This window comes from Mustela nivalis (genome assembly GCF_964662115.1).
Source record: "Mustela nivalis genome assembly, chromosome: 4".
NCBI lineage: Eukaryota > Metazoa > Chordata > Mammalia > Carnivora > Mustelidae > Mustela > Mustela nivalis.
Genome location: NC_139023.1, coordinates 23,621,279 through 23,647,528, shown reverse-complemented (window position 1 = coordinate 23,647,528; position 26,250 = coordinate 23,621,279). Strand labels below are relative to the sequence as shown.

The 26,250-nt window shown below is 37.3% G+C and overlaps 1 protein-coding gene across 1 annotated transcript in view; it reads right to left on the bottom strand.

The window, feature by feature from the left end:
• CLOCK (clock circadian regulator) overlaps window positions 1-26,250 on the bottom strand; it is a 119,099-nt gene that overhangs the window by 15,634 nt on the left and 77,215 nt on the right. Inside the window, 8 exon segments of the mRNA XM_082728680.1 lie at window positions 527-602; window positions 1,109-1,256; window positions 1,957-2,063; window positions 2,499-2,581; window positions 4,625-4,743; window positions 4,870-4,983; window positions 8,087-8,207; window positions 14,346-14,435. Of these exon segments, the coding sequence (XP_082584806.1) occupies window positions 527-602; window positions 1,109-1,256; window positions 1,957-2,063; window positions 2,499-2,581; window positions 4,625-4,743; window positions 4,870-4,983; window positions 8,087-8,207; window positions 14,346-14,435 (858 nt within the window).

Here is a 26,250-nt window from a genome sequence, read left to right as displayed (position 1 = left end):
GAGATAATAAATGTGTATTATTTTTATATCATTAAGTTTTGTTACACAACAATAAGTAACTAATATACTAAACTTCCACCTGGTATTAATGAAAAGAGAAACCACAGTTTAAATTCTGACTATAACTCCAAGCCATGTGTCTTTAGGGGAAACTCCCCCCACTTAAAGCCTCAGTTTCAACATTTCCAAAATGGGGATATTACCTATGAGATAAAGATGTCTGAGGAATAAATGACTCTTCATGCTTCATATGAAGAACTAGCCAGAGCCTTGCACATTGCAGGAGATTAGTAAATGGTAGTTTAAATCCGAGATAATATGTCTCTCACTAAATAGGAGGCCCTTCAAATCTTTTTTAGAAGCAGAAAAGATTTTAAAATATTAAATTTAAAATAAAAATAGTAACATATAATTTATAACCCTGTCACAAGTGAGGCAATGAAATATTTAAAAAATGCTTTTCTTATATTGAGTCTTGCCTTTCATTGGAAAAAAATAATTTTTTTTAAAACTCTAAAATACCTACTTTGTCAGCAGCTGTCTCAGGTAGAGACTCTTCAATGCCAAGTTCTCGTCGTCTTTCAGCCCTAACTTCTGCATAACTACAAATGGAAAAAAAAAACAGAATTTTCGTGCTTAACCATTCACCTAAAATACTGTAGAGATGTGTTCCGTGTTTGTTTTGTGTCTTACTTGTTGATCACAGATTCCACGGTATTTGTTATGCACTACCCAAACTTGCAACACATCTATAGTGTTCTACCTTAACCTAGGTATCTCTGTAAATGATCTGTGACTCGCAATACTTAAGAAGAATTAAATAAAGGAAAAGTATGCTTATCTACTCCAGTGCTCCTTTTACACGATGGACTTTGGTACATAAAAGACAGTTACAGCTTCTGCTCTAAACTATGACATTCACGTCAAGAATTATATATGTATATTACCTCCATTCTATCTCCATATAATGCCTTTAATAATGCATTGAAAACATGTATAAAAAATTAAGAGAAAGACCACTGTAGTTCTTAACAAGTTATGCCTAAAAATTACATTGCCAAACTATCAGTGTTTCTGTAATTCAGAAATGCTATAAAAGGATTATTACCTTACTACGGTGTGAGTACAAACAATAAACTCTGGCCTTGAATTCCATTGATGATAAGTGATGTAATAATGAGTCTGAAGCCAAATCCACTGTTGTCCCTTGGTGAGGAACCTATAATAACATGATTTGCCTTTCCCATATTGCATTACTAAGAAGAAAAAGAGAAAAAATTTATTGATTCATATCATTAGCTATGAATCTGGTTTTTAGTCAAAGCTATCATTTATATTTAAATCTATAAACACAATTCTTCAGGCTTTTCAATAACATATATATCAGTTGTAAGAATATGTTATTCTACAGAGATTCTACAGAGATAACATACATAAATCGTTTAGAATTGTGTCAGCCAGGCACAACAAGGGGCTACTGTTCCTGCTGCTAATAACCACAACACAGCAGGTCATATTAAGCATTCATTGTGGCTTTCTAAGAGTTTCTTTAAATGTGTACTCGCCTCCTGGGCAGACTTACATGCCTGGGTATTAAAACTCATGAACTAAGGTTACAGTATTTTGACATATACAATTTTCAAAGCAATCTATTTCTCTTACTCCGGATTTAGAACTTATACACTTCAAAAACAAGGTTCATTAGATGCCATATTATAAACCTGTACTTACTATTACAGATTAAAATATGTAAAACAGAAACAAGTTTAAGTTTGATCTACAATTCCTACTGGATTGGCTATAAAGTAAAAATCTTCCAAAAAAGGAAATCTTCCAGTATTTTTTTAAAACAAATACAAAAATGGTTACAAGTCTGCATTTTACCACCCTCTATTAATACACTATTTAGTTGACCGGAAGCAGTTATTATCACCAGCAACATTAAAATCTACTTACAATGCTCATGACACTTTGCCAAATTTTCTAGGTCATCCACATGATAGTAATCATAGCCCGATGTCCCCAGAACTTCAAAGGGCAAATATCCTATGATAGGTGGTGCCCTAAATTAGAAAACAATCAATATTATAACTTTTCCATAATAAGAAATACTTCAACTAGACATCAGTTTTTGAGGGGCACATGGCTCAGTCGGTTGAGCATCTGACTTTGGCTCAGGTCATGATCCTGGGGTCTGGGGACCAAGCCCGTGTTGGGCTCCTTAGTGGGGAGCCTGCTTTTCCTTCTCCCTCTGACCCTCTCCCACTGCTTGCACTCTTGCTTGATCTCTCTCTCTCAGATGAATAAATTTTAAAAATCTTTAAAAAATAAAAAATAAAGTAAATCTTAAAAAAAGAAATCAGCTTTGGGGGCAATCTTAAGTTTTGAAAAATGGATAATGGATTGAACATCTCATTAGAAAAATTTTTTCCCTGAAACCCATTAATTTCAAGACTTACATGACTTTTAGCTTTTAATGGAATTTAAAATGAAGTTACCTGTGATCTAGAAATAGGAACTTCCATTCTAAACTATGCCTGGATGTAAACTCTTCATTAGGTTCCTCAACAGTGCACATTTCCTAAAAGCAAATTAATTACAATTTAGAAATACTGTTCTGTGCCCTTAGGAGAATCCTTAATATTGTCAGCCATGAAACTCATTATTAGATCATTTTTCCCTAAATTATTTTTTAATCACATTTTAATTTTCTAGTATTAAAGAATGTGACAATAAACATGTAGAATTCTGGAAAGTATTTCTCACTCAACATATTTCTCTATTCACTCACATGCCTGTAAAACCCTAATTCTAAATTCAGATCTCTCTCCTGAATTACAGTTCTACATTTCTGTCTGGATGTCCCCACGCATCACAAACTCCGTATGTCCTAAAATGAACTAGCTGCCTTACTCCTTATATGCACACAGTTTTGTATCTCGTTCCTGGAGGCATACCTGTGCTGTGCCATCAGTCTAGAAATCTGATAGTCACAAGACACTCTCGTTTTCCCCTTTTAAAAACCACCTAAAGGGCTGTTACCAAATCCTTTCAATTTCACCTTCTAAATTTAAAAAAACAAACAAACAAACAAAAAAACAACTTTGTAATCCCATCCATCTGCAGGGTCTTATTAGACTCTAGACTTGCCATCTCTGGCTCATGTTATTGCCATAGCTTCTCCCCAGACAAGTCTCCCTGTTCTTTAACTCATCTTTTACTCTGGCCACAGTTACCTTCTGATACTCAAGTAAGATTATGACTTCCCTGCTTAAAAACCTTGATGATTTCTCCTTCGGTTAGGATAAAGTTTAAACTCTTTAGCATGGAGAAACAACAAAGAAACATATTTTATTTCTGGACTCCGCTTCCTGGTCTAATCTCATCTTCCACCATCCCTACGCCCTCCACTCACAATAATCCTAGACCCTAGTCATACTCAGCAATGCAGTCCAACCTCCTCTGTGTCCTTGAATGACCTCCTACAGCACAATGAAGTGAATTAAGAGTTTGGGCTTTGAGAAAATGGGAATTGTAATTAATCTACCACTTAACAGCTGCAACTTCGAGCAAGTATTAATCAATTAATTAATCTACCACTTAACAGCTGCGACTTTGAGCAAGTAACTTCCCAAAGCCTCAATTTCCTTACATATAAAATGAGGTTCATACTAGCATCTATCTTATAAAGTTATCAGAATAATTAAATGAGACTGTACATATGAAGTACACAGCCATCAGCAAATGTTAGCCGCTGCTATCATTTCCTAAGAACAGAACAAGCAGAACAAGACTGGACTAAGGTTCTCAAAGTTCTACTTCTAGAATACGGTCTCCCTCTAAATTTAAAATCTTAGCCTGGCTTATTTCAAGCCACTTTCTAGTGGCTGAACTATTTTCCAACTTGTCTACTACTAATCATCTATTTCTTGAGCCCCAGGGAATAAAATAAATTATTTAACTGAATTTTAAAATTAAAAAGGTAAAATTATATGCGGTAAAAGGTCACTTACATATTTCAAAAGAAAATTTCAAAAGCAATCTTTAAAAATCACCTAAATTTTTCGTCTTTCCCCTTGAGTATAGATTGTGAACTATATAAAAAAGTAACCTAACACTTTGCACAAAAGCAGGACAGTGGTGATATATAACCACTGGTTAACTGCAAAGGATATGTATTTTAAAAATAGTTATAATTTAATGAGTGCCTTGATAACTCATTTGCTTCAAAATAAATTAAGATGAAATCAGAGAGGGAGAGAAACCGTAAGAGATTTTTGACTCTGGGAAACAAACTGAGGGTTGCTAGAGGGGCCGGGGGCTGGGGGATGGTGTTACTGGGTGATACGCATTAAGGAGGGCACTTGGAAGTAAAGAGCACTGGGTGTTGTATGCAACTAATGAATCACTAAATTCTACTTCTGAAACTTATAAAACAGTATATGTTCATTAACTGATTTTAAATTTAAAAAAATTATCACAAGCACGTATATTTAATGGTTCATGATCATTACTGCTTTAATGTTTGTAAGAACTATCAGTTATTCTGGAAACAACAAAAAAATTACATAAAGCTAGTTCTCATAATATGAAGTGAAATCCTCTTTGGAAAATAGAGACATACCTTGATGAACTGAGGTGTAGCTAATCTCACAGTAGCTACAAAACAAACTCTATCATCATAAGAAGGCCTGTGTGTGCGTTGTATAGTCCCTTCAAAACCATTGTGTGCTGAAGTGGATACTAAAAAAATAAGGAAATAATTATCATCAGTTACTCCAGTAAAATCTAGTTATTATTGATGTTCAAACATCTGTGTCTTTAAAAGTTTAAAGAACCAACTTAAAATTCACTATATTTTTAACTCACCACTATTTAAAGATTTGAAATTTCCTATAAATTTCACATATTCATAGGTAGACGGCTCCTTTGGGTCTATTGTTCCTCGAAGCATATGGCAACAGAATTCTAACTGATTTTTTGCTGAAATGAGAAAAAATGTGATATATTTGTGATCTGTCATAATGAATGATCTATAAGATGATAAAAGTTGTGTAAGTTTATAATCATTATTTTCTCCAACAGAAGTCCTCAATGACATTTTGTTTAGTTCATAAAAGTAAAATATCTTTAGAAGACGATCTCATCTTATTCTTAATAGAGGAGACATATCTTCTGTTATAAGCAACTGTATATTTCCCCACTTTCATCTGTTTTTCCTTCTCATTCTTCACTCTCATGTGAAAGAAAGGTTTTGCTTCCATTACAAAGCTAATGCTTTTCTCCACCTCGAAGTCTTTCCGACCTTTTCTAGGACTAGGGCTACTCCACGGTCATTCATTCCTTTAGCACCCATACATTCTCTTCGGGCCCTTACTTTCCAATTTTAAAATTTGTTGAGGTCTTTCCACCTTAAACAAAGGGTTTTTCATGCTACTCTTTTTAGGATCATAGATCTTCCTTTTTATTACGTGCTCTATTTCCATAGATTCATCTCCCTGAATTTTCATGAAATGTGGTGTTTAGTCCTTACACCTCTGAAGAAATTTCTTTTTAAGATCACCAACATTTGTATTGAGTTAACAATACAATCAGTGATCTTTCCTCGTTGTTTCTACCTCTTTAAGACTCATTACATTTTCATCTCCATAACACGAAACTTAACCTTCCTACCTTACTATTTCCATAAACTCTCCATCAATCAATTTTCAAACTATGAGCATTTACAAGAGTTCTTTTTTATCTTTTACTATCCCCTTGTAAATTTATTGGCATTGGTAAATTTATTTACTCCTAAATCTCTCTCTAATTCTAACATTTTATGTTTAACACCAAATCTCATATCATTATTTGCTTTAGGACATTTCTACTTGATTGTCCCACCAAGCAACTTAAACTCGAAATATCTGGAAGTGAATTTATCCCTCTTTCTTCTAAGCCAGTTGTTCTCCTCTGGCTTATGTGTGTTCTCTCCCCAGTTGGAAACCCTACCAATTTGGTCTCTTCTCTATCATATGCCCCAAAACCAATCTGTCACCAGGACCTGCTGTTTATTTCACCAAGCTCTCACTAGTCATTTTTTCCAACTTAGCATCCAATACCACCAATTTAGTAGAGAAATTACCCTGCATTCCGGTAGCTGCAAAATGTATTCTTTAAGCTTCTACACTCCTGCCACTAGAATTCAATCTTGCCTACTACTCTTAGACTAATAGTACCTTCTCATCATTATTTCAGCACTCAAGGACTAGTAACACCTCTTTTTACTCACAGCATCAAACTCATACTCTTCTGTCATTACCACAAAAGGCTTTATTATCAAACTCAGCAGATCTAACTACTTTCTTCCTAAAACCTTCCTCACTGATGATCCCTGGCCACTTGGTCACCTGTGCCTAATGCCAAGTCCTCCTGAGTTCATCTACTCAACACTCATATATAGGTTTTTCTTTCCACCCTTACTTCTATTGCTATTCTTACCTCCAGTCTGGTCCTTCCAAAATTTTTCACCTGAGGTATACTTTTTTTCAGACCACTTTTTTTGTTTTCCCCCAAATCCCTTTCACTAGCTCCTCATTATGTAAAAAATAAAACTCAAACTCCTTAGGATGAACTAGTGAGCCCAATTTCCTTCTCTGGACACAAATCACACCACCTGTACCACCCCATCTTCACTATGGTCCAAACGACCAGTCTGCAGGATCCTGAATTTTCTAAGCAATTTTCCCTGTTATATATCACATTATTCACTTGGCATCAACAGTTTTGGGAGAGAAATAAATTTGTTTTGTATACTAATTGTTTAACCAGGGGGTCAGGAAGTCATTTAATTAAAACTTTTCTCTATCAAAAAGTACTGTTGCCAACCTCACCTCTGATCTTGGAAGCAGAAGTCTGAGAGCTGTCTTTCTGCCAGAAGCTTGCCTGCATTCAGTTCTCTAGTCAATTCTGCCCTTACAAAGGTCGCTAAAGTGGACCATCTCTCCTCTGTCCACCTACTGCTATGGCCCAGAGTTCCAACTTTCTTCTCTTTGTTCTATATGTTTACCTTAAACAGTGCCATTCAATCCATGATGTCAAGCCCTATTTACAGACACACAACTGCCTCTGTGTCCAGTCCAGATCTCTTTCCTGGAATGGTCTATTGGTCAATGTCATAAGAACTAGGCTTCAAATGGATTCTCCTTATCTCTAGTTCTTCCTGACTCCCAATCTGTTCTTAACAAAGATATACATTCACACATAGTTACACATAAAGGTGAGTGTGTGTGTCTGTGTGTGTGTGTGTCTATTTTTAGTAAGTATGCTACAGAATTTCAGGGTTCAAAATAAAAATAACTTTTAAAATGATTAAGTAGTATTACCAGAAAACTCAAATATTTTAAATCACGAAAAAAAAAAGTGATTAAATACTAAACAGTGTTATAATGATTTCAGATTGAACAAGGGGTAATTTAGTGAAGAAAATGAAACAGTCTGGTCAAATTAATTTGTCAAATGAATCTAAGAGAAATGTCTAATTATACCACAGTATTTTGTACTTCTTGAAGGCAAGGACTATTTTTCACTATTCTTGGCACTCTTATGAGATAGCCCAAGTTCCAGGCATATTAAATATATACAATAAATGATAACTTAATTCAGTTTAATTAATAAAGCAATTTCCTTTACATAATAATATTCTGAAATACAGAAGTTACTTTTTTCTACAGTTCCAGTGTTCAATTGGTCAGTGATGGTAAAAATGAGACTATTTTCTCTCATTACATACAAAAATATTTTTTCTTAATTTATTGCCAGGCTCCACTTCTGTGTGAAATATATTTTTATGGCAAAACTATTACAACAAAAAAGAGTGGGTTTCAATATACCCTGAAAGAGAGTGCAGACTTTTAATATGGTCATAATTCCATTATGTATATATTAATATTTAAAAAGGATCTAATAGGGTATATGGCATGATGCTATGTGTTGATATGGTTTGACATGTCTGTGTTTGTTACAAAAGCTAAACTGTGTTTGTTATAAAACTAAAGGAAAATGCAACCAAATACATTTAACTTTTTGCTTGACAGTGACTACTTACATTTTAAATATTCAGGGGTTAACGAATCACTTTCCAGCAGATGAGTAGAGAGTATTTTATAAACCTCTGAATGTTCCCCCTCTGGGATAAAATTAAATATACTTTGATCCACAAGATCAGACTAAAAAAGAAATTTTTAAAAAACACAATAATTTTAGTGATTCAAGTACATTTATTTTAAAAGTATATCATCTTTCTTAAAACACCACATGAGCATATAGCTAACTTTCAATCATCTATAAAAACTGACAAATTCCAAGTTATAAAGCACAGCTCAAAAAACAAGAGAAGGTGGAAGAAGGTTAACATGACTTCCATGCCCCTGCTATGAGCATCATCAGATCAATGATCAATATGACTGTGAAAGTCTGATAAATTATTTGCAAATGTGAGTTTCACCAAATTTGAACATTTACTATATAACAGGACTAAGAAGGTTTAATACAAGTATCTTTGGCTAGGAGATACAGCCTTACCACATATCCAAACCTCTGGTAAATTATGGTGGTGTACACTATAACAAAGGACCAAAGCATTAGCCACTGGCTAAGTGAAGAGAAGATTTGATTTCGGTGTTATTTCAATTGTCTAGTGTGTCTTTTCTTTTTTATTTCATTTTTTCCTGCCATCTATCCTGCATCCCACTGACAAAAAGCCTTGCTTTTAGATAACAAAAGAGGCAAGTAGTATGTTAAGCTTTACAATCCTTGCTAAAAATATGGCTTTAACCATGGTTTAGTAACCAAAAATAATTTGACAAACATCAGGTTGTCTGTGATGTGCCATGGTTGTGGAATAAAAAACGGTTAAGATAGTTCCTATCCTTGAGGACTACTAAAGAGGGGCCCCTGGGTAGCTCGCTTGGTTAAGTATCTACCTTTGGCTCAGGTCATGATCTCAAGGTCCTGGAATCAAGCCTGCCTCAGACTCCATGCTCAGCAGGGAGTCTGCTTCTCCCTCCCACTCTGCCTTCTTCCGCACTCAGGCACATGTGTACTCTCTCTCCGATAAATAAAAATAATAACATAATAATAATTTTAAAAGAGGGGCGCCTGGGTGGCTCAGTGGTTAAGCCGCTGCCTTCGGCTCAGGTCATGATCTCAGGGTCCTGGGATCGAGTCCCGCATCGGGCTCTCTGCTCAGCAGGGAGCCTGCTTCCTCCTCTCTCTCTCTCTCTGCCTGCCTCTCTGCCTACTTGTGATTTCTGTCAAATAAATAAATAAAATCTTTAAAAAAAAAAAATAATTTTAAAAGAATCATGACAAAACTTCAGTGACTTCACATTTCCTATTAAATCCAGTCCATTTGACTTGGTTTCTCTACATTTTCAAACTGCCCCATGGAATTCTGGGTGAAGTGGTATGCCAGGAACTGTGGAGGAAGGGGTGGAGGGCAAGGGGAGTGAGAAGGGGTTGTGGAGGCCGGGCTAAAGGTCTATGCCCCTGCATTCAACCAAAGCACTTCCACTGTTTCTATTTTAAACACTAAACACTTTGTTATAAGGGGAAAAAAAAAAAAAAAGCAAAACAAAGGAAAAAACCCTCAACGAACAATAAAAACCAACCATGGGGGATAGTGAGAGGTAAGAAAGGGATGTTTTTCTTCTCTCCACACATTTTCTTTTTTCTAGCCCTCACTGTCCACCCCATGAAACAGAATATCCTTCCCTCCTCTTTCCAGATTTGTACTCTCTACCTTTCAAAGTTTAATTCAAATTATTTCCTTCAAAAAAGCATTCTCTTCTTGCTCTTTGCAACGACATGGATGGAACTAGAGGGTATTATGCTAAGTGAAATCAGTCAGTCAGAGAAAGACAATTAACATATGATCTCACTCATATGTGGAATTTAAGGAAACAAGGCAGAGGAACATAGGGGAAGGAAGGAAAAATAAAATAAGATGAAAATTGAGAGGGAAGCAAACCATAAGAGATGCTGAACTCTAGGAAACAAACTCAGGGCTGCTGGAGGGGAAGGGATAATTGGGTGATGGGCATTAAGGAGGGGACTTGATGTAATGAGAGCGCTGGGTGTTACACTCAGCTGTGAATCATTAAATTCTACCCCTGAAATGAATTTTTTTAAAAAAGCATTCTCTAAACACCATAATCCACAGTAAAAATAATAAAATTCCTTTAGTATTTATTACTCATATCATTCCTTTTTCATAAAAAAAAAATTGGCTATATTTTAATGTCTATGTCCTGCTACCCCATGAGTGAACAAAAGGGCCCTATCTCTTACACCTTTATCTCCTGTCCTTCAAATCAAGGCAGAACTGGCACAATGCTTTGCACATAAGTGTCATCAATACAGTAAAATATTTTGGGCTAAGGAGTTATTTGATAAAGCTTAAGGGATAACCATACCAAAAATATATCTGTATTTTAATGAGATTTTTCTTAAAGTCTGAAAAATCTCCAGAAGTAATGAACTAAAAATTGAAGCATGAATAAGAACAAAAGCTAGAAAACTGCTTTTTATTGATGAAATAAAGTATCAATAATCTATGCATTGGTACCAATACAAAAACTGTCTTAAAAGAAAAATAAGACACCAATTTGAAAAACTAAAACTTTCATTTTGGAAATGATTATTGTTTTCTATTATTTATTCTTATCTTCAATTTCTTCTATTCCAGTAAATTATGATGTGAGTCATGTTACCCTTGCTTTTCCACCTATAAACTTATAGGAGGTTTCATATTTATAGAGAAAATATGAATGGCTAGTATAGAGTGGTATGGTCACAGGTAATGCTTCCCCACCATTCTGCTTCCCCTGACACTTGATAATCTGAAATGTCAGAGTTAGCAGGCAACTAATGAATTAATTAATGTGTCAAACTTTCCTTTAGCCACTACATTTAAAATCTCTAAATGAAGGTAATCATACTTGATGTTGGCATACCACCCACTCAGTTCCCAAACACAATTCAAAGAAAAGAAAAGAAAATGGTAGCTATCTGGATCCTTCTATCCCTCTCAATCATTTTCATGAAGAAGAAATATAAAATCTGCTGTTTATAATGTGACCTAAATCAACAGCCTGCTTCCTTTCTTTCCTTTTCTTAAACTGGAAATCTGTGCCTCTTAATCCCCTTCTCCTATTTTATCCATCCTCCCCCATCTCCTCTGGCACCCATTAGTTTCTTATCTGTGTTTAAGAGTCTACTGGGATCTTTTTATTCATTTCTTTTCTTTTTCAGGTTCCACACATAAGGGAAACTATTTAGGATATGTCGTTCTCTGACTTATTTAACTTAATACCCTCTAGGTCCATCCATGTTGTTGCAGATGGCAAGATTTCCTTCTTTTTTATGGCTGAGTAGTATTCCATTATATATATATATACACACCACACCTTCTTTATCCATTCATCTATAGATGAACACTTGGGTTGCTTCCACACCTTAGCTATCCTAAATAATGCTGCAATAAACACAGGGGTACATGTATCTTTCTGAACTAGTATTCATGTTTTATTTGGGTCAATACCCAGGAACTGAATTACTCGATCATTCAGGTCTTTCTGTTCTTCTCTACAGTAGGTCAATGAGACCATTAAGCGGAAACTATTCACTCCCACCAATTTCCTTTTCTTTCAGGGAGGCAACCAACAGTCAGATAACTGCTTTTAGTTTGGAAATATAAACACAAGTTGCTTAAAAAGGATTTAAAGCTCCTCTGAGAAAAATGTCAAGTATATGTTGGATATAATAACTATGTTCTTTTGGTACAGGCACCAGGAACAAAAATTCTGGCCCTATCAAATAAGCTTTCAAAATCATTATATAACTATTCAAAAAAATTCTAAATTATATTGTGGCATACTATATTTATACCAAAGTCTGTACTGACTTTCTTAAAACACACTTATGTTTATACTTCCCAACTAACAAGTTAAGACGAACAGAAAAGGAAAGGAAAAGTATCTTCAGAGCAGCACTTTCACTCTTGGACTCTGTCACACTGTAACACGGTTAATCATTCTCCTACCCCCACCCCCCTCCCCGCCCCACATTACAGGTGATTACAAGTTTAATATATGCTCTCTCTCAGGAGCACATTTAAGCAAGTGTGAGGAAATCAAGTCTTAAGTTGTCAAGTGTTAACCAATTTTAAGTTCCCAGTCAAGAGGCCTGACTTTTTGTGTTGCCACTTTTACTAAATGTTTGTATAATTAAATCCAATTTCTCTGGGGACATGTCTGCTGATAACATAAAGGCAGGCTGGGCTGAGGAGGTCTAAAATCCCTTCTGATGCTGAGGTTCTATGACCCTATGATTTTGTCACAGAATGTCAAACTAAGAAGGGGGGAAAAAATCAACAAAATCCCTTCTCCTAATTGTTAGCCACAAATAGTTAAAATGTACCTAAGTTAATTTCATAAGTATGAAGTGACAAAGAAAAATATTCTTTTTGCAGGACCTAAAGTATCAGTTTTATAATTTTATAGTCAGAATTAGGATTTAAAAATTTTAAGTCCCAGTGAACACTAAGATGGCAAATTCTAATTTCTCAAGAGAACTGAATTATAAACACTAAAGCCTAATTTGGGGATTTGCTAATATTTCTTGCCTTTCAGGCAACAGCCAATATTCTATTTTAGACAAAAAAGGTTTGCATATTAAAATGAAAAAATTATTTTAAACTATTTGTTACTCTCAATTTTTTAAAAGATTTTATTTATTTATTTGACACAGAGAAAGAGAGATCACAAGTAGACAGAGAGGCAGGCAGAAAGAGCAAGGGAAGCAGGCTCCCTGCTGAGCAGAGAGCCCAATGCAGGCCTCTATCGCAGGACCCTGAGATCATGACCTGTGCCGAAGGCAGAGGCTTAACCCACTAGCCACCCAGGTGCCCTGTTACAGTTAATTTTTAATGACAACTCAAAATAGGAAAGCACATATTGTTTTCTCCTATTATGCATAATCCTAAACAAGTATTATTTCATTTTCTCAAAAGACACTTGTGCTTATGTTTTCAAATCATTAAATAACATATAATTCAGCAATGTCAGTGATGTGAGGGAAAGTACAGTAAGCAGAGAAAAGCGAAAAACTGTTTTAAAAAAAGGCTACTCTTAACTCAGAATGAAATGAAATGGGTCTACGGGATCACTAGCAATCTTCTCTGCCAAAAAAATACACCTGCCAGTCTATAAGCTTTGGCTTACACAATCACCTAAAAAGATCCAGAAGATGTGAGTAAGAGAGGAAACTGGGCATGTGGCATATGGGAACTCTCTGTACTGTCTTCTTCATTTTTCTGTAAATATAAAACCAGTTCTAAAATTAAAAAAGTTAAAAAAAAAAAACCAGGAGGGAATGTGTGGGCAAAGAGGGTTTGCATTGAGAAGAAAAACATTAATGATCAAAGATCTAAATCCTAACTAGGCGTGCTGTAGAATCTGATGTTTAAGTGTGGAGTCTATTCTTTTGGTAACATATAAAGTAGCAGAATAATCAAAGGAAGGGTGATAGTGCTTTTTGCTATCTCTTGAAAGAGACCTTTATAGAAGAGTTTACTTTGTATTCTTATAAATCTTCAAAAGATGGGCAATTTAAGAGTAATTTATAAATAACTTCAGAATATTTACACTATAAGTCCTATCTTAAATAAGAACAATTACATTTTTTAAACAATTACATTTTAAATAAAAACTTTAAATTCATAAAAACTGTCAGCTGCAACACAGCACCCAGCATAACAGTGTGACACAGAGTAGTCAACAAATACACGTTTAATAAAACAGCAAGCAATAAGATATAATTCAGGTATTCATCATCCTGATCAAAATTATACAATATAATTCTTTTCTAATTCACTTGGTCATACTGAAAATAAACTGAATATGGTCATTATCAAATTCTCATTTCTAGCACAGAACACAAAAACTCTGTACCTATTATTTTTAGTATGTTATTCTAAGTTATTTTTTTGAGAAAATTACTTGAGTTCCTTTAAAAGGAACAAATAACTCCCCCCAAATTTACTTATTCTTAAGGTATTTCCAGTAACTTAGCAACACTGTCGCCATGCTGATTAAAAAGGAAACACTGGGAACAGCATGAGAGTAAGAAGGGCAGAGGTTAGACACAGTGGCAGTTAATATTAGTTACTGCCAAGTAGGGAGACATGGTTAAAGCTCTCCCTCTGACTCTAACAACTGTTCAACATTGCTCTGGAGATCCTCTTCCTCATGCTTTAGAACATTTAAAATAGGTCTTAAATAAGAAAAAGATCACAGGATACTTACTGGTAAATGTTCAAGTAATGAAGTTATACTCTCAGACACATATATTATGCTTCCATCTGTCATGATTGCTAAAAAAAAACCATCAAGAGCCTGAAATTAAACATAATGGTCAGTTAAGCAAAAAGAAAAAAAGTATAGGACAGAAAAAAAAAATCTAATTAAATGACAAAGTACTTAGTGTGTAATTTCCAGAGTGCTGCCAAATGCTAACTTTTCCCTGACAACACCTTAGTACATATCTTTGTGCATTCTTAAATGTTTCTGGGGGGAAAAAGATCACAATATGGTCATAGATGGGAGAGTTGCCTTCTAAAACAGATACGTAATGTTCTATCATTACTATATGTACATTATAAGAGAACTGCCTTATTTGAAGAGGCTGGTATCTGACATGGCATCAATGATATGCCTGACACAAAAGAACATATTCCCACCTTTTGGGTATATTAATAAAAAGATGTTCGACTGAAACTTAAGGAGATACATGAGGTTAAAGTGAAAGGGAAATTAAGCTGAAAAAGTAGGCTGGGTCAGATCACGCAAGGCCTTGAAAACCAGGTCAAGACATAAGAATTTCATTCAAAAGTAGTCTAGAAGCAGTATTACATGGATTCAGAAGAAACAGAATTAAGTCAGGAAAATTTCAGTGGCTTCTGGAAGTCAGGGAAGTTAATGAAAATATGAATGAAATCAGTAGCAGTAAGAACAGAGAATCAGGCAAACTTTGAGAAATGGGAAGTTAGAGTTCAGAGAGAAGCTAGTACAGGGGATAAGATAATTAACAATAAAGCAACCCTGTACTTTATATTTTATAAAGTATTTTCACTTGAAAACCCTAGGCACAGAAGTGACAGCTGAAGAAATGAGATCTGCAAAAGACAGAAGCATGCCAAAGACAAATCCTTGGAATAATTATCTACACATGGGGATGAGGAGGAGGACAAGGGCCAGAGAAAATGACAGAGAATAAAGACATTGTCAAGAAAGGCAGTGGAAGAGCAAATGACAAGGTGAGTGAGGAGGAAGAGGGACTGTTCACTATAAAAAGAGAACAAATAGGATAAGGACTAAGAAAATGACAAGTGAATTTTGATGACTTTTAAGACTTATGTCAGTAGCAAGGTGCATCAGACTACACTGAGTTTAGAGACAGTGGATATTGTCCATTACAAAGTACTCCTTTATGAACTTCAGAGGGAAGGAAGGAAAAGGACAAGTTCTAAGGGGACCAAGTATCAAGGGAAGTAACTTAACTATATATGCAGGTTGAAGGAAAAGAAGATCCAGTGAAAAAGATGCTGAAGATACACAGCAGAAAAGACACACCATAAGAAGAGTTCCTCTCTGCCTATCAAAATGGCTATCATGCTAAATTTAAAATTCTTTTTAATTATAGGGCTCTCTCAAAGGATAGCAACTGCTGGTAAGAACCATACATATCTTCTTGAACACTGTTATTATATGTACAGCACCTCGCAGCACCTCGCAGATATGTGGCATGTAGTAGATAAAAAAATATCTGTAGTATATAATGTATGGACCTGGGAGTTAGAGTCATCTCCTACTTCAAAATAACTGTTGAAGAATTGCTGAATATATGGAAAAAGGCACCCTCCACCTCTTCTCACCTTCTACTGGGGGACAGATCTGGATGTCAGAAAGAACTTACTTTGAGTAGATGCCTATCTTCTAGAATGGCTCAGAAAAACCCATTCTTGGCTGATCGCACGCACGCGTGCGTGTGTGTGTGTGGGTGGGTGTGAGAGAGAGAGAGAGAGAACCTTGTAATTTAAGAAAATTCAAGGGGTACCTGGGTAGCTCAGTCAGTTAAGTGCCTGACTCTAAATTTCAGTTCAGGTCATGATCTCAGGGTCATGAGATCGAGCCCTGTGTTGGGCTCTGCACTCAGCAGGGAGTCTGCTTAAGGTACACAAACTCTTTCTCTCTCTCTCTCCCCCTTCTCCTTCGCTTTTTCTCCCCCTCCCTCTTACCGCCCTCACCCCCCCCACACACACATATGTGTGTGTACTGGCTCTCTCTCTCAAGTCAATAAAGAAATCTTAAAAAATGAAAAAAGAAGAAAAGAAAATTCATGAAATTATTTTTACTAAAACTCCTTAGTACAATAATGCCTGTATTATTATTTCATAATGAATGGGTTAAGAAGAACATACTTCATGTGAAGCCAGATCCGGTTATCTCTGAAAGTAAATTAATATTTATTATGATGATCTGTATTTGCTCTTAGGATATCTGCTAGAAGCTGAGTGAAGCTCTCTTCTGTGAAGAGAATGAACTGAAATCAGAACTCTTAATAACATAAGCCCATTGCCAGAACCAGAGCCTAGCCTTTCATCTTCGACACAGGCAAAGACTAAGCAGAGAAAAGCCTCTACCAACCAACATAAAAGTCTTAACACAAGAAAGGACCCAGGGCCCAGGACTTCTTTTGAGAGGAGGGATATAATTTTCGAGCACAGTGGATGGGTACACCAAAAACTTAAGGGGTCTTGAGGAGGGCCCTAAGGAGGAAGACTGGAGAGATATGGACGAGAAAGTGAGACCCCTGTCTCACTATCCTACTCCCAAGACTGAAGCCTGTGAGGCTTATCCCTTTTCCCATACTGTATGATATAATGGGAAGAGTTCATTAGTTAAAACTGTTGGTTTTCAGGGATGGTGGCAGAATAGCAGGATCCTAGCTATACCTTGTCCCCACATACAACTTGATCACTATCAAATCACCCTAAATATCCCAGAAATCCATCTGAAGACTGGCAGAGCAAACAACTAAAGGTAGAGAAGAGGCCACATGGAAGAAGGTAGGAAAATGCAGAGAGGCAGTGAAAAAGACGGGCTGCTACAGTGGGGAGGGAGCCCCCGTAACAGAGACTGACGAAAGACAGACTAGCTCACAGGGGAGTACAAAGGAAAACAAATCCCCATAGCACCTGGGCGTGGAACGTAAGAGGGGCCAATTCCATGAGTTCTGGCAATCAGCAGGGCTTAACACTAGAGTTCTAAAGATCTGCAGGTTTGGCTCAGGAGACTCCCGGGTCACTGGGGAAGAAGGCAGGGCAAACATCCTGTGGACACAGTGCGGAAATGGAGATCTGAAGAGCAGGTGGGACACACAGTGGGGAGGTTATTTGCTCATCTCAGAGTGTATCCCAGAGAGACAGCATTCACAGAAAGACCCCACCAGCAACAAAGGAACTGGCAGGCACCACTTCCCTCTCCCGCCCCTCAGCCTAAGCACACAGCCCCGTGGGAACAAGGGCAGCCTCCGCACTCACGACTTAACTCCTTTACACCGAGCGCCACCCCTCTGTGCTCCAGAAAAACCACCCTTTCCAGTCACATCTGTGTCGGACCCAGTGTGATGGCCCCCCAACACACCACTCCCAAACCCAGCCCAAACCCTTGGCCACACCACTTCTCCCCACCCAGAAGTCTTACAGGGCCTCAGTTCCACTGGTGGTAGTGACAGGTCTCATTTCACAACAGGTGAAGAGCGCCTCTGCAGACGACTTGCCTGAAGGATAAAGTGGCCAGGACACAACAGCAGAAAATACACAGCACACGCTGGAGATAATCCTTGAAGCCCTAGGCTCTGGGGAAGAGGTAACACTACCTTAGCAGGGCATTATGAAACCTCTCCTTCATAAGGCCATTACCCTCAAGAACAGGAGATGAAGGTGACTTTCCTAGCACAAAGCAGCAGCCAGAGACTTAAACAAAATGAGAAGGCACAGGAATTTGTCTTAAATAAAATAAAAGGGCAAGGCCACAGGCAGAGACCTAAACAAAACAGATATAACTAACACGGCTGATAGAGAATTTTAAAGTAATGATCCTAAATATATTCACCAGACTTGAGAAAAGAGTGGAAGATATCAGCAAGACTCTCAACACAGAGATAAGGAATAACATAGCAGAGATGAAGAGCTCAATGAACAAAATGAGAAATATACCTGATGGAATAAACAACAGAATGGAAGAGCAGAGGAATGAATTAATGACCTACAAGACAGAGTCATGGAAAATAATCAAGCTGAAGAAGAGAGAGAAAAAAGAATAACACTAAATGAGAATAGACTTAGGGAACTCAGTGACTCCCATCAAACTTAGTACCATTCAGATTATAGGAGTCCCAGACGAAGAGAGAGTAAAGAGGGCAGAAAATCTATTTGAAGAGATAATAGCTGAAAACTTCCCCAGTCTGGAGAAGAAAACAGATATCCAGACCCAAGAGGCACAGAGAACCCCCAACAAAATCAACAAAAGTAAATCCAGTGGTAAAGAAAAAAATCTAAAAGCAGCAAGACAAAAGACAACAGTTACATACAAGGGAAACTCCCTAAGATTAGAGGGGGATTTTTCAACAGACACTTTCCAAGCCAGAAGGGAGTGGGCATGACACATTCAAATACTTAATGAGAAAAAAAACCTGCAGCCAAAACACTCTACACAACAAGGCTATCATGCAGGGGTGCCTGGGTGGCTCAGTCATTAAGCGTCTGCCTTCAGCTCAGGTCATGATCCCAGGGTCCTAGGATCGAGTCCCGTATCAGGCTCCCTGCTCAGCAGGAAGCCTACTTCTCCCTCTCCCGCTCCCTGGCTTGTGTTCCCTCTCTTGCTATGTCTCTCTCTGTCAAAGAAATAAGTAAATAAATAAAATCTTTAAAAAAAGAAAAAAAGGCTATCATTCAGAACAGAAGGAGAGATAAAGAATTTCCTAGACAACAACAAAAAAGGTTTTCCCAGGCAAGCGAAACTAAATGAATTCACAACCACTAAATGAGCCATGCGAGAAATACTGAAGGGGACTATGAGTGAAAAGAGACCAAATGTGCCAAGTGTGAAGACAGAAAAAACAAAAGCAGGAAAAATGAGTATTTCTGTAAAATATCAGTCAAGCAACTTAAAAATAAAAGGGTGTAAAATATGACACCATTTACCTAAAACATGGACAGGAGAGGTGTAAAGAATGGGCTCAAACTTAAGCAACCATCAACTTAATATAGACTGCATATGCAGAAGATGTTATAAACAAACTTAATGATAACAGCAGATCAAAGATACTAATAAATATGCAAAGAATAAACAGGAATACATCCAAATATATCACTAAAGAAAACCAGCAAACCATCAAAGAGAAAAGACAAGAAAGGATCAGAGAAAATCTTCAGAAACAACCACAAAACAGATATTAAAAGGGCAATAAATACATACCTTTGGATAATTACTTTGAATACAAATGGACTAAATGATCCAATCAAAAGATACAGAGTGACAGGACGGATAAAAAAAACAAGACCCATCTACAATGCTGATTATAAGACACTCATTTTAGACCTAAAGATACCTGCAGACTGAAAGTGAGGGGATGGAGAAATATTTACCGTGCAAGTGGATGTCAAAAAAAGAGGCAAACCAAGAAACAGACTCAACTATAGAGAACAAATTGATGGTTACTGGAGGAGAGGTGGGGGGGTTGAGGAGGATGGGGGGGGGGGTTTGGGAAGGATGGGTGCCAAACACATGATGGGCATTAAGGAGGGTACTTGTGATGACCAGTGACTATTGTATGTAAGTGATGAGTCACTATATTCTATACCTGAAACTAATATTGCAGGTACAGAGAAGTGAATCCAAAGTGATATATGGGAAGACAGTGGGGGAGGGAGGCTCCATCAGCCAGCCACCTGCAAGTGACAGAGCAAGGAGCACAAAAAATCAGAACTTTTAGAAGTCTGCTCCAGTGAAAGGATGTCGCTTAGGCAACTAAGAAGGAGGTAGAAGGCTCACAGGGCAGTGTAGTCTCGGGATCATCAGGGTTACAGGAAGACCCAGGGGTTCGTATTGGAGCAGGGAAGCCAGCCACAAAGGGTCAGCCCAAGAGAGGGCTCTCGGCTGCCATAAACTGCCATAAACTGCCCTCCTCTTCGAGCAGCGGCCCAACAAGCAGGAGAACCATGGAGAGACGCCTGTTCCTCCCCCAGGAGGAGCAGTGAGAGGCATGCCACAGAAGTCTGCTGGGTTTGGATACTTCCCATGGGGTTGTGTGCCAGAGACTGAAATGTTCAGTCACAGGCTGGGTGAGCACATGGTATGGCCAGAGACTAGGGACGCAGGAATGACTGACTTCTTTTCTCTAAGGGCTCACTGAGGAGTGGGGCCCTGAGCTCTCAGCTCTGGGAACGGAGATGAGAAGACTGCCACTTTCATTCTCCTCCTCTAAAGCTGCAGGGAAAAAACCTTCAGGGAACAACAGCCACAAAAAAGCAAACCAGAGCAGATTACTTAGCCCGGCCCCTGGCAAGGGTGGTGCAATTCCGCCTCGGGCAAAGACATTCTGAGAATCACTGCAACAGGTCCCTCCCCCAGAAGATCAGCAAGAACATCCAGCGAAGACGAAGTTTACTGATCAATGAGAACTGCAAAACTCCAGTATTAGGGGAATACAGCACATAGAACTCGTGACTTTTGTCCCATGATTCTTTAGTCTTTTGACTTTAATTTTTAAAATGTTTTTTCTTTAAAATTTTTCTTCTTTCCTTTTTCAATCAACTTCCTATTTTATCAACCTTTCTTTAAATATATTTTTAATTTTCATTCTTACAATCACATTCTAACCCTTCATTGTATTTAACCTTATTTTTGTATATATAAGTTTTTCTTTCTTTAAAATTTTGGGATGCAGTTTCTTCTAACACACCAAAATATACCCAATATCTAGTATATAGCTCTGTTCTATTCACCTGCCTGATCACATTCTCTCTCTCTCTCTCTTTTTTTTTTTTAAGATTTTATTCATTTGTCAGAGAGAGAGAGAGAGAGAGCACCCAGAAGCAGGCAGGGTGGAGAAAGAAGCAGGCTCCCTGCTGAGCAAGGAGCCTGATGTAGGATTCGATCCCAGAAACCTGGGATCATGACCTGAGCCAAAGACAGTGGCTTAACCAACTGAGCCACCCAGGCATCCCACACATTCTTTTTCTTTTTCTTTCTTTTTTTTTTTTTTTTAATTTTCACCTTTACATTTACATTCAATCCTCTCAATGCATTTAATATGATTTTTATATATATGCTTCTCTTTCTTTACAATTCTGAGAGGTGATTTCTCCTAACAAACTAACCAAAATACTCTCAGGAGATAGTGTACTGCTCTGTTCTGTTCACCTTTGTTGTTGTTATTTGTATCCCTTTCTGTTGTTGTTGTTTCTTTTCTTTCTCTTTTGTTTTTTCTTGTTTATTAATTTCATTTTTACAGTTACATTCTATCTTTTCATTGTATTTAATTTTATTTTTGTACATATACAGGTTTTTCCTTTGTTAGAATTTTGGGATCTCGTTTTCTATAAACACAAACCAAAAATACACATAGAATCCAGCATATTGCTCTATTCAGCTCACCTACCTGATTATATTCACCACTTGCCCCCCACCCCCGGTATTGGGTCTCTTCTGATTTGTTTAGTGTATATTTCCCTGGGACTGTTGTTGCCCTTTTAGTATTTTATTCTGTTCTTCATCTATTCTTCTCTGGACAGAATGACAAAACAGAAAAACTCACCTCAAGAAAGAGAATAAATAATACTGACTGCCAGGGACCTAATCAATATGAACATAAGATGTCAGAACTATAGTTCAGAATAAAGATTATAAATAAACTAGCTGGGCTTGAAAAAAACATAGGAGCCACTAGAGAATCCCTTTCCAGAGAAATAAAAGAACTGAAATCTAACCAAGTTGAAATAAAAAGACAATTAATGAGATACAATTAAAAATGGAGGCCCTAACTGCTAGGATAAATGAGGCAGAAGACAGAATTAGTGATAGAGAAGCCCAAACAATGGAGAATAAAGAAGTTGAGAAAAAGAGAGATGAACAACTACTGGATCACAAGAGGAGAACTTGAAAAGTAAGTGACAACATAAAGCAAACAATATTAGAGTAATTGGGATCTCATAAGAACGGAAAGAGAGAGAGGAGCAGAAAGTACACTGGAGCAAATTATAGCGAAGAACATTCCTAATCTAAGGAAGAAAATAGGTATCAAAATCCAGGAGGCCCAGAGAATTCCCTCAAAATCAAAAACAGTTCAACACCCTGACATCTAAGAGTGAGACGTAAAATATCAGAGACAGAAAATCCTGAAAGCAGCTCGGGAGAAGAGATCTGTAACCTACAAGGGTAAAAACATGAGACTGACAACAGACCTATCCACAGAGACCTCCTAAGTCAGAAAGTACAGGCATGATATATTGAAGGTGCTAAATGAGAAAAATATGCAATCAATTATACTTTATCGAGCTATGATGTTATTCAAAATAGGACATATAAAAAGCTTCCAGGACAAAGAAAAACTAAAAGAATTTGAGATCACTAAACCATTCCTGCATGAGATATTGAAAGGGATCCTCTAAGCAAAGAGAGAGCCCAAAAGTAACACAGACCAGAAAGGAACAGAGACAACATACATTAACAATCACCTTACAGGCAATACAATGGCACTAAGTTCATATCTTTCAATAGTTACCCTGAATGTAAATGGGCTAAATGTTCTAATCAAAAGACATAGGGTACAAAAATAGGTTTTTTAAAAAGGAAGACCCATCAATACACTGTCTGCAAGAGACTCATTTTAGACCAAAAGACACCTCCAGATTAAAAGCAGAGGCAGGGCAGAAAACCATTTACCATGCTTACGGACATCAAAAGCAAGCTGCAGGGCCAATCCTCACATCAGACAAATTAGATTTTAAACCAAAGACTGTAGTAAGAAATGAGGAAGGACACTATATCTAACAACAATACATATTTATGCCCTTAACATGGGAGCAACCAATTACCTAAGCCAACTAATAATAAAATCAAACACATAGATACTCATGCAATAATAGTAGGGAATTTTAACATGCCCACCACTGTTGGGGCGCCTGGGTGGCTCAGTGTGTTAACATGCCCCCCACTGCAATGGACAGATATCTAAGCAAACTCAACAAGAAAACAAAGGCACAGAATGACATGCTGGACCAGATGGACTTCACAGCTACATTCAGAACATTCCATACCAAAGCAAAGAAATACACATACTTCTTGAGTGCACATGGAACATTCTCCAGGATAGATCCCATCAGGGGCCACAAATCAGGTCTCCACCAATACCAAAAGACTGAGATCATTCCCTGCATATTTTCAGAACACAATGCTTTGAATCTGGAACTCAACTAGAAGAGGAAAGTTGGAAAGAACTCAAGTACACGGAGGTAAAAGAGCATCCTACTAAAGAATCAATGGGTCAACCAGGAAATTAAAGAAGAATTTTAAAAATTCATGGAAACAAATGAAAATGCAACTGTTCAAAATCTCTGGGAAGTAGCAAAGGCAGTCCTAAAAGGGAAGTGGATAGCACTTCAAGATTTTCTCAAGAAATAAGAAAGGTCTCAAATACACAACGTAATCTTACACTTAAAGGAGCTGGAAAAAGAACAGCAAATAATGCCTACACCCAGCAGGAGAAGAGAAATACTAAAGACTGAGCAGAAATCAATGAAACAGAAACAAAAGAACAGTAAGACAGATCAATGAAACTAGGAGCTGGTTCTCTCAAAGAGTAAGACTGACAAAGCCCTGGCCAGACTTATCCAAAAGAAAAGAGCAAAGACCCAAATAAATAAAATCATGAATGAAAGAGGAGAGATCACAACCAACATCAAAGAAATATAAACAATTTTAAGAACATATCATGAGCAATTACATGCTGACAAATTAGACAATCTGGAAGAAATGGATGTATTCCTAGAGACATACAAACTATCAAAACTGAAACAGGAAGAAATAGAAAACCTGAACAGACCCATAACCAGCAAGGAGATGAAGCAGTAATCCAAAATCTCCAAACAAACAAGAGCCTAGGATCAGATGCCTTCGCAGGGGAATTCTATCAAACATTTAAAGAAGAACTAATACCTTTCCTTCTGAAACGGTTTCAAAAAACTCAAAACAGAAGGAAAACTCCCAAACTTTCTATGAGGCCACCATTATCTTGATCCCAAAAACCATATAAAGACCCCATCAAAAAGAAATACAGACCAAAATCCCTGATGAACATGGATACCAAAATTCTCACCAAGATACTAGCCAATAGCATCCAATAGTACATTAAAAGGATTATTCAGCAAGACCAAGTGGGATGTATTCCTGGGCTGCGAGGTTGGTTGATCATCCAGAAATCAATAAATGTGATACACTACATTAATAAAACAAAGACTAAGAACCATACGATCCTCTCAATAGAAAAAGCATTTGACAAAATAACATGCTTTCTAGATTAAAACTCTTCACAGTGTAGGGAGAGAGGGTACATACCTCAACATCATAAAAGCCATTATCCATGAAAAGCCCACAGCGAACATGGCAGGATGGCCACTCTTACCAATGTTGTTTGACACAGTACTAGAAGTCCTAGACTCAGCAATCAGACAACAGAAAGAAATAAAAGGCATCCGAATCAGGAAAGAATTCAAACTCTCACTCTTTGCAGATGACATGATACTCTATATGGAAAGTCTGAAAGACTCCACCCCAAAATTGCTATAACTGATATAGGAATTCAGCAAAGCATTAGGATATAAAATCAATGCACAGATATCAGTTGCATTTTATACACTAACAGTGAGACAGGAAAAAGAATTTAAGGGATCAATCCCATTTACAACTACACCAAATATCATTCAGATATCTCAGAATAAACCTAACCAAAGAGCCAAAGAAATACTCAGAAAAATAAAGAATACTCATGAACAAAATTGAGGAAGACACGAAGAATTGGAAAAACTTTCCATGCTCATGGATGGGAAGGACAAATATTGTTAAAATGTCTCTGCTACCTAGAGCAATCTACACATTCAACCCAATTGATATCAAAATACCATCAACTTTTTTTCACAGAACTGGAACAAATAATCCTAAAATTTGTACAGAACCAGAAAAGACCCCAAATAGCCAAAGGGATGTTGAAAAAGAAAACCAAAGCTGGTGGCATCACACTCCCAGACTTCAAGCTCTACTACAAAGCTGTAATTGTCAAGACAGCATGTTACTAGCACAAAAACAGACACATAGATCGATGGAACAGAATGGAGAACCCAGAAATGGACCCTCAACTCTATGGTCAACTAATCTTTAGGCAAGAAAGAATGTCCAATGGAACAAAGTCTCTTCAGCACATGGTACTGGACAGGCACATGCAAAGGATGAAACTGGACCTTTTCCTTATACCACAGACAAAAAATAGACTCAAAATGGATGAAAGACCTAAATAGGACACAGGAATCTATCTAAATCCTAGATGAGAACACAGGCAGCAACCTCTGTGACCTCAGCCACAGCAATTTCTCGCTAGACACGTCTCCAAAGGCAAGGAAAACAAAGGCAAAAATGAAATACTGGGACTTCATCAAGACCAAAAGCTTTCGCACAATAAAGGAAACTGTTGACAAAACCAAAAGACAACCAATAGAATGGGCGAAGAGATTTCCAAATGTCTTATGAGGTTAAGTGTTAGTCTCCAAAATCAATAAAGAACTTATCAAACCCAACACCCAAAGAACAAATAATCCAATCAAGAAAAGGGCAGAACACATGAACAGACATTTCTCCAAAGAAGACATCCAAATGGCCAACAGACACATGAAAAAGTGCTTAGCATCATTCGGCATCAGGCTAATACAAATAAAAAACACAGTTAAGATACCACCTCACACCAGTCAGAATGGCTAAAATCAATAGGTCAGGAAATAACAGGTGCTGGCAAGGATGTGGAGAAATGGGAACACCTGTTGGTGGCCGTGCAAGCTGGTGCAGCCACTCTGGAAAAGAGGATGTAGGTTCCTCAGAA